Below are 12,919 nucleotides of genomic sequence, written 5' to 3'. Positions count from 1 at the left end.
GTAATAATTCCAGTTCTAAAGAAAGCAAGTGCTGACAGTTGAGAATATTATAGAAATGCCAGTTTTATTAAGTCATAGCTGCAAAATAGTAACACGAATAATTTAGTTGAGTCACTGGTAGAAGGTGACCTCGTATAAGATCAGTTTGGGTTGCATAGAAATGTAGGAACGTGCGATCATTACTGACTTCTCTTGCAAGATGGGGGAAAGAAAAGTAAACCTGCGTTTATAGCATCTGTAGACTTAGAGAAAGCTTCTGACCGTGTTAGCTTGAATGCACTCTTTGAAATTCTGTAGAAAGCACGGATAAAATGCATGGGATGAAAAGTTATATGCATCTTGTACTGAAACGAGACTGCAGTGACAGGGCCGGCCGGAGTGGCCGCGCGGTTAAAGGCGCTACAGTCTGGAACCGCACGACCACTACGGTCGCAGGTTCGAATCCTGCCTCGGGCATGGATGTGTGTGATGTCCTTAGGTTAGTTAGGTTTAAGTAGTTCTAAGTTCTAGGGGACTTATGACCACAGCAGTTGAGTCCCATAGTGCTCAGAGCCATTTGAACAATTTTTTGCAGTGACAGGAGTCGATGACCATGAAAGCGAAAAAGTAGTTGAGAAGGGAATAAGACAGGGTTGTAGCCTGTCCACGGTGTTATTCAATCTGTACATTGAGCAAGCAGGTTTGCCGATGACACTGTAATCCTCCGTCAGACACAACAAAGTATATTAAAGAGCAGTTGAACGGTATGAACAGTGCCTTGAAAAGCTGTTATAAATCGATCATCAACCAAATTAGAACAAGGGTAATGGAATGTAGTCAAATTGAAACAGATAGTGCTCATGGACAGTAACAGTAGTAGATGACTTGTGGTATTTGAGCAGAAAAAACCGATGATGGTCGAAGTAGAGAATATAAAATACAGACTCGCAATAGCAAGGAATGTATATCTGAAAAAGGGGAATTTCTTAGCATCGAATGTATACTTATGTGCTAGTTCTTTTCTAAAGGTATTTGCATGAAGTGTAGCCTTGTATGGAGGTGAAATGTGGATGACAACCGGTCTAGACAAGAAGAGAATACAACCTTTTGAAATTTGGTGGTACAGTAAAATGTTGAAAACTAGATGGGTAAATCGAATAACTAATAGAGAAGTCCTGAATCGAACAAGGGAAAAAATTGTGGAGCAACATGACTAAAAGAAGGATTCGGTTATTGGGACAGAACCTGAGGTCTCAAGGTGTCATCGGTATAGTAAAGAAAGGAAGAGCGAGGGCATAAAAGTTGCACCAAATTTCAAAAGTCTCTATTTGCTTTATGTTTTCACTTTTTATCGTTTACGTTTTACTTCTCCACAAGGCTATATGTAAGATACCGTGTGTGAACAGAGCAAGCTGTGTCTTGCACGAGTAATTACTGTTGAATATCTACCGCTTCTCCAAGAGAATCCTCTTTTCCTCTAAGAACGTCATAATGCTTGAACTTAGAGTATGCTCTAAGATCCTTGAACAGTTGGACGTCAGCGATGTTGGTCTGTAATTCTGTACATCCGGTGGTTTACCTTTTCTGTAAACAGACACGCGCAAGAGATTCTTCATAAAATAAGCTAGAATAGAGGTAAAGTGTGCAGCGTGATCAATGTAAAATCTGTATACATAATCTTGATTTGAATTGTCTCGATTGTTTTTCAGTATCGAAGATGCTTATTTCTAGGCGTTTCATTTGCGTGTTCAGCTGTCAAACGGTGGTATTATAATACTGTCTTCATTAGCGAATATATTTTGAAACGGAGAATTTCATATTTCTGCTCTCTGTCTGATACCTTCGGTTCCGCAGACTACGTCTAAAAGTCGGTAGTAGAGTTTCGACTCATCTCGTATATGGGCATAAAAAAGCTACTAGATGGTCGTAACATTCATCACATTAGTCCACGGGAAACACTCAGAGTGATATATGGAAGTCTTATCGCAACACACGTGGATAATCAAGCTGGGCGTAGTCTCATTTTAGAAGAAACGAAAAACTTTTATTTAATTTATGTGGAGTTTAAGAAGCCCTTGTCGAAATTATATCATTTACACGTCCTTGTGCGTTAGGAAGAGGCGTCGGAGAACTTATCGACGCCAGCGGGCAGAGCAGCAAACTCTCATTTAGGAGATGAATGTCACTTTACCCGGAAATGCCTGACTTTAAAAATAGCGCCTAATTAAAGGGACGCTATCGCAGTGAATGCGCCGCTGCCTCCAGCGAATACAGATAATGGTTCTGCAGCTGCGACGTGTGCGTGTCCTTTGCGCCCCTCCCAGGCTCCTGTTGTTCGCTTCTCTTCCTCCCAGCGTGCTATTTGACTGTCAAGTGGCGCACGCGAGTACCACGTGGAAATATCTGCCTCTCAGTTCCGTCAGAGCCCTTTTAGCGTTCTCATAAAAAAGTAAAAGAGACCAATAATTCTAACGTTCTTCTGTTCTAGGATCGAAGTTTATATTTCAAGTTCTAACACTATGAAGTTCATAGAGTAAAACAAGCTTCTCTCAGTCAAGTACGGTTTCAGGAAAAACCGTTCATGTCGAACACAGCTCCGTTTAAATTTGTTTGTGCAGCCGTATTGTTCACAGTTGATTCACAGTTATTAATGTTTGTAAAATGCGTATTTATTTTACCGTACTGTACAAGTTTCGTTGTAATTTTTTTTCAAAACTTTGTAAATTTACTTTTTGGTTTCAATATCTTTCGTTAGGAAAAGGTATTAATCCTAGATAACCAACCAAAATTGTATTTTTTTTTTCATTCCAGACCACTGACAATATTTTAAATGAATAAAACTAAACGCATACCATAAAGCAAATACGATTTTAGTAGTTAATGCAAAAACAGATTAAAATACTTTAACATCAGCATCCTTTACTCGTACGAAACCGCGCTACGAATTTTGAAAAGTTGGGTGTAATGGAGGTTAGAATTCGATTTCGTTGTGTATTTTCGGTGAAATTTACTGACTGCCTCTCATTTTTGAGATAATGATATTTTTATATGTATCTTACAAGATGACATAAGAATGTAAAGTTGCCGGCCGGTGTGGCCGTGCGGTTAAAGGCGCTTCAGTCTGGAACCGCGTGACCGCTACGGTCGCAGGTTCGAATCCTGCCTCGGGCCTGGATGTGTGTGATGTCCTTAGGTTAGTTAGGTTTAATTAGTTCTAAGTTCTAGGCGACTGATGACCTCAGAAGTTAAGTCGCATAGTGCTCAGAGCCATTCCAAGAATGTAAAGCATCAAATACTTTTAAGAGCGTCTCTTTTTTTACCAGACTCACGTACCGTGTGGGAGGAGCGTTCCTTTTCATAAGCCAGTAATAATCAGTTAACATAGCAGCACAGATATTCCCTTCGTATTTAAAATATCCTGAAAAAAATTTGACCATGCTCTTCACAATTTTCTAGGAAGAAATCCAGTAGCTGCGGGTAGCACGTTTGTCTAGCTCGCTCATAACTCGTGACTTCACTTTTATTCGGTAGTGGGTCCATGCTTGCCTGATACATACTTGTTTACTGAATACATTACTTTATCACCACAGTATATTCATCTTTGCAGTTTCTTGCTTACACTATCGTACTATCAGAAAATACAATCATGTGCCTAGAAGCTAACATTTTGTCTCCTATAGTCATACGCAATGAAGTTATTTCGTGACTGTTAAGTGAAAGAAACTATTTTTTGTAAGACGTGACATACGAATTGTCATTGAACGTAATGCATAGGATTATAAGTATTGTTTTGAGCCAATATCTGAAATTAGAGACAGTATTAATAAACATTCGTTCTGCCGAATGCAGCCTATCTCATTCTTTTCCGATTCAAATAATGAAGCAATTTGTTTCGAAACTAGACGAGAAAAATGATGAAAATATTGCGCAGATTATTCCCGGCATAATGACAAACTTAGATCTGGCATACACTTAATTTCGGTAAAGAAGAAACAGTACTGAAATTCTTGATGTGATCGAAGGAAAGCGTTTCCTAAATCTCTTACCAAAATTTATTTAACATTTCATATTCTGTTATAACTAACGCGATATGTAGCTATATTCCCAAAGCTTCGTTCGTAACTGAGCTGTTTATCTTTTTATGGAACTGAGATAATTTAATTAAGACAATCAGCGAAATAAATGCATCGGTTTTTATAATTTCAGCACGCCACTTTTCAGACACAATAAGAGGTCGGAAAATAAACTGAGGCACTCTCATTGCAAATTGTGGTAAGAGTGAATTAGGAAAACTTCAGATAAATTAGACAACATTTGCTTGGGCACCTCGTTTATCTGACATAAATGACGCAAATTCCTAATAAAATTAAACAAATAGGTGCGGCAAATAATTTACAGATCGAACGCCCAGAGCGTTATTCCGCTAAGCACACCCGCCATACTGAGTGACAATGCTGTAGTGCATGCTAGTTTGGTTTGAAGACGAGTTACCTACCTTGTCCCAGGGCGTACTGAAAAGCAATGTCTCCGAATTTTTTATGTGAAAACTCTTCCAGCTTTTTAACTAAAACAAACTTTATAAACATTCTACATCTTTGTTCTACATGTCTACATATTTCAATGGTAGGCAATGAAAACCTCGTAACTATATCTGTTTGTGCAAGCTCGTATTTCCAGAGCACAGTAACTCCACAATCAAAGAGATATTTGAAAGTGCATGGATTTGCCGGCCGCGGTGGTCTCGCGGTTCTAGGCGCGCAGTCCGGAACCGCGCGACTGCTACGGTCGCAGGTTCGAATCCTGCCTCGGGCATGGATGTGTGTGATGTCCTTAGGTTAATTAGGTTTAAGTAGTTCTAAGTCCTAGGGGACTGATGACCACAGCTGTTATGTCCCATAGTGCTCAGAACCATTTGAACCAATTTTTTTTGCATGGATTTCTCTAATCTCTCAGTAATACTGTTACACATGAAGCAACTTTCTATATCATTTAATATTAGTTTTTAAAAAACCGTTTTTGCTTCACATGCAGAATTTAACAGAATGGAGTTACGAGGTTTTCATTGCCTATCATCGATTTATTCCTCAACATAGTCACCCTCTCGACGAGCGACCAGTTTGTTGACATCGTCACGGTAGAATGTTTGATTTTGTTCACGGAGCCACAACGTGACCTCTGCTTGCACCACTTCATCACTATCAAAGTGAAGTCGTCAAAGGAGTTCTTTAGGTTTCGGAATCACATGAAAATCGGGTGGGACCATGTCGGGACTGTATGGAGAATAATCGATGGGATTGTGGCAGATGTCGCCGTGCTCGTATGTGGTCTGGTATTGTGTGTACTTTGTGTGGTTTTCATGTGTGACCGAACTCTTCCAATTCGAAACTCGATTGCTCACGCTGTTTTTCACGCTCCGCCATACTGTAGGTTACACGCCGCCAGTTACACGCTGTATTTCGGAGCCCTGTAGCGAAAGAGGGATGCAAATATTTAGACATGAAGAACAAAGATCTAGAATGTCAATAATGTTCGTTTTATTTAAACCTTTAAGAGCTTTCCCTAAGTAATTTCGAGATATTACTTTTCAGCACGGCCTCGCAATATGTTGTGCACATCGAAACAGAGCTACTGGTCCAGCTTAAGAGAATAATTACTAAATAACCCAATCGTGGCTCTCATGAGTGGGAACTGAATGAAAGTGCAAAGAAATAATTCCACTTACCGTGATGTCTATATCTTCATGGAGGTTTTTGCAGGACGCTGCAAACTGTTCCGATGTTGCGAATTCAAAATACCAAAGCTTGTTTCTCATGCGGCTGTTAAACTTCTCTGGATTCTTCTCTCTCTCCAGATGGAACTTCACGCATATGGCAGCGTCCTGGTGAAATATAAGTGAAGACGGATGTAGTCAACAGTTTGATGCACCGTTGTAAATACAGACTCTACGACATCTGCTAATAGTTTGCGGATAAGCACTGTGGATTCTATAATGAGTATTGCGTGGCTATACTCACCACACCCACAGAAAAGTAGTTGTTGATGATTGTGTAAGGCACTGGGTCTCCCGGTAATTCGTCTCCGCTCGTGCACTCTGGAATAACTTCGATCTGCCATCGATCCATCATTACCTGGGAAGCACGTTCTATTTTCTGGAACACAAAAAGTTGAGATCATTCAGTTGTGGAACGATTCTGTTTCTTAAAACAACTGTGGTGTGCCCATTGCGAAGTCATACATCCACTCCTGTAGCCGGACCTGTTAACGCATAAAGCTGTTTTAGATACGGGTTGGAGGCTCCTGGTTCAAATCTTAGTGCTCGTTTTTGTTTTTTGTTTTTTTTCCTCGCAGGTGTTTAGCAGCCAGGGGAGGATAGTCGGGGCAGTAGTTATAGTACTAGTAGCTTTATCCATGTGTGTCTCATTTTTTCAAAGGTATTGGACATGTTAAGATACTAAAATTAAAGAAAAACAAAATATTATAAACCATATGTACAGGGTGGTCCATTGATTGTGACCGGGCCAAATATCTCAAGAAATAAGCGTCAAACGAAAAAACTACAAAGAACGAAACTCGTCTAGCTGGAAGGGGGAAACCAGATGGCGCTATGGTTGGCCCGCTAGAAGACGCTGCCATAGGTCAAACGGATATCAACTGCGTTTTTTTAAAAATAGGGACCCCCATTTTATTGCATATTCGTTGTAGTACGTAAAGAAATATGAATGTTTTAGTTGGACCACTTTTTTCGCTTTGTAATAGATGGCGCTGTAATAGTCACAAACGTATAAGTACGTGGTATCACGTAACATTCCGACAGTGCGGACGGCAATTTGATTCGTGATACATTACCCGTGTCAAAATAGACCGTTTACCAATTGCGGAAAAGGTCGATATCGTCTTGGCTGCTTTGTGATCAGAATGCCCAACGGGCGTGTGCTATGTATGCTGCCCGGTATCCTGGACGACATCATCAAAGTGTCCGGACCGTTCGCCGGATAGTTACGTTATTTAAGGAAACAGTAAGTGTTCAGCCACATGTGAAACGTCAACCACGACCAGCAACAAATAATGATGCCCAAGTAGGTGTTTTAGCTGCTGTCGCGGCTAATCCGCACATCAGTAGCAGACAAATTGCGCGAGAATCTCAAAAACGTCGGTGTTGAGAATGCTACAACATCGATTGCACCCGTACCATATTTCTATGCACCATGAATTGCATGGCGACGACTTTGAACGTCGTGTACAGTTCTGCCACTGGCCAGAAGAGAAATTCTGGGATGATGACAGATATTTTGCACGCGTTCTATTTAGCACGAAGCGTCATTCACCAAAAGCGATAACGTAAACAGGCATAATATGCACTATTGGGCAACGGAATATCCACGATGGCTGCGACAAGTGGAACATCAGCGACCTTGGTGGGTTAATCTACTGTGCGGCATTATGGGAGGAAGGATAATTGGCCCCCGGTTTATCGATGGCAATCTAAATGGTGCAATGTATGCTGATTTCCTGCGTAATGTTCTACCGATGTTACTACAAGATGTTTCACTGCGTGAAAGAATGGCGATGTACTTCCAACATGATGGATGTCCGGCACATAGCCCGCGTGCGGTTGAAGCAGTGTTGAATAGCATATTTCATGACAGGTGGATTGGTCGTCGAAGCACGTTCACCGGATCAGACGTCCCCGGCTTTCTTTCTGTCGGGAAAGTTGAAGGATATTTGCTACCGTGACCCACCGACAACGCCTGACAACATGTATCAGCGCATTGTCAATGCATGTGCGAACATTACGGAAGGCGAACTACTCGCTGTTGAGAGAAATGTCGTTACACGTATTGTCAAATGCATTGAGGTTGACGGACATCATTTTGAGCATTTATTGCATTAATGTGGTATTTACAGGTAATCACGCTGTAACAGCATGCGTTCTCAGAAATAATAAGCTCACAAAGGACATGTATCACATTGGAACAACCGAAATAAAACGTTCAAACGTACCTACGTTCTGTATTTTAATTTAAGAAACCTACCTGTTACCAATTGTTCGTCTAAAATTGTGAGCCATATGTTTGTGACTATTACAGCGTCATCTATCACAAAGCGAAAAAAGTGGTCCAACTAAAACATTCATATTTCTTTGCATACTACACGAATATGTAATAAAAATGGGGGTTCCTATTTTAAATAAACGCAGTTGATATCAGTTTGACCTATGGCAACACTATCTAGCGGGCCAACCATAGCGCCATCTGGTTTACCCCTTCCAGCTAGACAAATTTTGTTCTTTGTAGTTTTTTCGTTTGACGCTTATTTCGTGAGATATTTGGCCCGGTCACGATCAATGAACCACCCTGTATACAGTTCAAGTTAGACAAGAATAGTACAGGTAGTCGAATGTGACCCTGTAGTAGAAACACACCTACATTTCTTTCAAGTAATTTATGGAAACCACGGAAAGCCTAAATTAGGATGGCAAGATGGAAAATGGAACCTTCATTCTCCCGAATTCAAGACCAGTCCGTTTAAAACGACACTTCATCATTCGGTTTATCCCTTGTGTATCACACTGTTTTGGAAAGAAGTTACTGAAATGAGTAAATGATGGTCCCTGAGTGTCCATTCATTTCCCACCCTCAGTTACTGCACGCTCTATACACACATTATTCCACAATGTAACACGACACACACCATCAGTTGACGTCAGGACCATTTTGTGTATCGAAATCTCCCGTTTGGCAGGCTGAAAAATTGAGTCAGCATTCCTATAGAATTAGTGAGATGTTGAGCTCAGAAAGAGGGTAAAATATTATTATTATCCACTACATAACGTTGGACTCAAGGTTTACCAAAACAGAAAAAAGAAGGAAAACAGTGTGAAATGTTCGTTTTAATAACAATTAACCTTTCGTGCTGCAATGAGAAGTGTGCCGTTTTGAAACTTCCTACACGATTAAAACTGTGTGTCAGACTGGGACTCGAACTAGTTCTAACCTAAGAGGAAGGATGTCAGGATTTTCATATAACGAGACTTCCTCGTTGCCATCCTCTCCTTAGATCGATTAAATCTCAGCCTGATTTTCATGAGGCGTCATTGTTCTGTTGAGCTAAAATTTTGGCAATGACTACCGCACGTCGCAGCATCTTAATCTATAATGAGTGAGAGCTCTATCCATTATTTTCAGCTTCAAGTATGTAACGTGTGTGTATATGTTACGGTTGCCAACTACCCTGTAAATCCCGGCAAATCCTGTATTTTGATTTAATTTGGACGAAATCCCGGGTCCTGTATTTTTCAAGATATAGCCCGTATTTTCAGAAATCCAACCATTTATTCTTTTATAGTAGATGACTGCTTTGATACTCTTTGTCACTTACTTTCCTTTGTTTTCCCACCCCCTCCCATCGATGAATTTAGGCACGGCAATATGACTTCCGTTCGTTGTTGCGTCGGGCCGATACCACTCGATGTGTGACGAGGTGTTCCTCTTTCACTATCGCTCAACCGTAGTAGTTGTGTTCTGAGAGGACAACGTGTAGCAGTTAGGTATTGAAATATTTCGTATAAAGTTAAGATGAGTGATGCTTGTGAGTATACTCGAGAAGAAAATTCACCAAGGAAGAAACTAAAAATGTTATGTGTGTAACGCACAAATTGGCAGTAAACGTACACTGGCATGTAAAGAAGAATCGTCACAAAGCATATTATTTCTGCAAGAAGCATTTTGGTATTGCACATGGTGGACACACGGACTGTATTCAACATTTACCAATCCTATCATGTTTTAAAAAATACCAACTCTCAGCAAGGGAAAGTTTGTTAAAGATGGGCTGATGTTTTCACGTCGTTAAAAAAAGGAAATGTCAATTTGCCTAATCTTTTAAAGGCAATTGCCGTTGTTTTCCGTGTGCATGGGACAAATGCAGGCACAGAAAGAATTTCTTCCGTTAATGAATAAAAAATGGAGTGACACACGAAAGGAGGTAGTATAGACTGCAAATCAAATAAGAGCAGAACTTCTGGTTAGCGTAAATTTTGAACACAGTTGTTAGGATTTTGTCCCTTTCATGAAAAGCGACACACTTTTACAGAAAGAGGCAGATCTGTTTCTTAATACCAGAATGCCATCAATAGTTAAAAGATAAGGTTTTAAATCACAATAAGGGTAATCTGTCAAGTACTGAACCTGTCTGATGATGTGTTTTTTCTTTCTTTTTAGTATTTGCAGGAATGTATGTAATTTGTGTTGTTAATGTAATGATATAAATTTTTATGGAGAATAATCATATGATACGATTATTTACTGTTTGTTATTCTGTACGAAGAGTCCACTTTAGGTCCCTTATTTTCTGCATTTATCCCTTATTTTCACCTCTGTTATACACTATTGTCCCTTATCTCCACTTCAAGGGGGTGGCAACCCTATTGCGAGTGAGTGTGTGTGTGTGTGTGTGTGTGTGTGTGTGTGTGTGTGTGTGTGCGCGCGCGCGCGCGCGCGCGCGTCTAAAAGGCAAATAAAGACAAATGTCACGGAAAAAGAACACAACACGGAGATATTGCATGATGGAAAGAAAAAGCAAAAGAAAAAATATAACTCCGCGTTGAAACCCACTGGTCGCCACGAAGCTGACCGACCACCGCGCCGTCCTTCACCTTGCAGTATCATTTGGATGCGTTATTGCGTGTCATGGGGTCAGCACGCCGCTGTCCTAGCTTTCCACAAACAGGACTCGATACGCCGCGTTCATGTAGCCTCTCAATTGTTCTCAAGAGGCTTAGTGCACTCCAGAATAGAACCCGGCTCCTCCCCGTGGCAGTCAGACTCGCAGTCGGCTTAGCTACGAAGGTGGACGGAAGGAATTCAGTGCTGTAAAGTGTTAAATGAAGAGCTTTCTCACATGACTGGATGCCTACCTTAAGTATTTTGCCGATGTTCTCTCCTTCATAGCCTCCGCCCCAGCGTAGGCATCTTGCTAAGTCGTTTCCGGTCCCAAGTGGTATGACCCCAACTGCTGGTTGTTGTTCGTATTGGATGCGATCTGCAAATGAGAAAAATCGTCAGCTTTGGTTGGAGTTTTGCAGTGGAAGTAACGTAAAAATTGAAAGCAAAATGTTTTACGTATAAATTCGACGGCACTACTCTCGTATTGCGACTCTGTACAGTTTACACTGCGCCAGCCGCTGCCTATAAACCACACTAATGTAAATGGATCGTGCCTGGCTCGATCCGCGCCGAAAGTGCAATTTTCCTAAACCCTCGGTTTGTGTCACTTTCATTTCTGAACAAGTCCTACATATATCATAAATTTGGACGAAACCAATGATGACCATTAGACTGTCCCCTTCTTAGTCTGCAGCCGCATGGTGAACTGAGTAAGCGGCAGTCGTTGTCCATCACTCGCTATCTACGCGGTCCGGCCTAACACCCCTCCGATCGGCCGAGTACTCAGCGAGTGCGATGTAAGACGCGCGTGGCACATTACATGCCTCTTAGGCTGCGTTACAGAGGTACCGACAACGGTCGTCAGATACCGTCGACAGAAATCGCCCGATAACATTGGCCGACAGTTTTTGGCAGAGTCAAGGTTAGGTTAGGCCACATTACGTTAGAATCTATTCTATGAATGAAGTAAGTTCGATTTAAATCTCTCGGGGTAGGGTGGGTATCACGACGTCTCTGTGCTTGAATACGAGTGCTGCATAGTGGCTTGTGCTATTAAAGAGACACCCAGTGCAAGCGAATGAGCTTTCCTGTCTCCTAAAGAACGTGGCGAGTACTATATACTGCCGCGCGGGATTACCCGAGCGGTCTAGGGCGCTGCAGTCATCGACTGTGCGGCGGAGGTTCGAGTCCTCCCTCGGGCATGGGTGTGAGTGCTTGTCCTTAGGATAATTTAGGTTAAGTAGCGTGTAAGCTTAGGGACTGATGACCTTAGCAGCTAAGTTCCATAAGATGTCACACAATTTGAACATACTATATACTCTGTCCCCGTTGTTGTTGTTGTTGTTGTTGTTGTGGTCTTCAGTCCAGAGACTGGTTTGATGCAGCTCTCCATGCTACTCTATCCTGTGCAAGCTTCTTCATCTCCCAGTGCCTACTGAACCTACATCCTTTTGAATCTGTTTAGTGTATTCATCTCTTGGTCTCCCTCTACGATTTTTACGCTCCACGCTGCCCTCCAATACTAAATTGGCGATCCCTTATTGCCTCAGAATATGTCCTACCAACCGATCCCTTCTTCTAGTCAAGTTATGCCACAAATTTCTCTTCACCCCAAATGGTTCAAATGGCTCTGAGCGCTATGGGACTAAACTTCGGAGGTCATCAGTCCCCTAGAACTTAGAACTACTTAAACATAACTAACCTAAGGACATCACACACATCCATGCCCGAGGGCAGGATTCGAACCTGCGACTGTATCTCTTCTCCCCAATTCTGTTCAATACCTCCTCATTAGTTATGTGATATACCCATCTAATCTTCAGCATTCATCTGTAGAACCACATTTCGAAAATTGTAGTCTCTTTTTGTCTAATGTATTTATCGTCCACGTTTCACTTCCATACATGGCTACATTCCATACAAATACTTTCAGAAACGACTTCCTGACACTTAAATCTATACTCGATGTTAACAAATTTTTCGTCTTCAGAAACGCATTCCTTGCCATTGCCAGTCTACATTTTATATCCTCTCTACGTAGACCATCGTTTTTGCTCCACAAATAGCAAAACTCATTTACTACCTTAAGTGTCTTATTTCCTAATCTAATTCCGGCAACATCACCCGATTTAATTCGACTACATTCCATTATCCTCGTTTTGATTTTGTTGATGTTCATCTTATATCCTCCTTTCGAGATCCTGTCCATTCCGTTCAGCTGCTCTTCCAGGTCCTTTGTCGTCTCTGACAGAATTACAATGTCATCGGCGAACCTC

General features: G+C 41.4%; 1 protein-coding gene across 2 annotated transcripts in view; it reads right to left on the bottom strand.

The window, feature by feature from the left end:
• Positions 1-12,919, bottom strand: part of LOC126184749 (diacylglycerol kinase 1-like) — a 356,241-nt gene that overhangs the window by 184,962 nt on the left and 158,360 nt on the right. For both annotated transcript variants that reach the window (XM_049927288.1, XM_049927289.1), the window contains exons 12-14: positions 10,895-11,019; positions 5,994-6,128; positions 5,702-5,857 (exon numbers count right to left, since the gene is read on the bottom strand). In XM_049927288.1, the coding sequence (XP_049783245.1) occupies positions 5,702-5,857; positions 5,994-6,128; positions 10,895-11,019 (416 nt within the window). The remainder of the gene's footprint in view (positions 1-5,701; positions 5,858-5,993; positions 6,129-10,894; positions 11,020-12,919) is intronic.

This window comes from Schistocerca cancellata, chromosome 4, assembly GCF_023864275.1.
Source record: "Schistocerca cancellata isolate TAMUIC-IGC-003103 chromosome 4, iqSchCanc2.1, whole genome shotgun sequence".
NCBI lineage: Eukaryota > Metazoa > Arthropoda > Insecta > Orthoptera > Acrididae > Schistocerca > Schistocerca cancellata.
The sequence above is the reverse complement of the archived record's forward strand: the minus strand, read 5'-3'. Positions and strand labels throughout refer to the sequence as shown.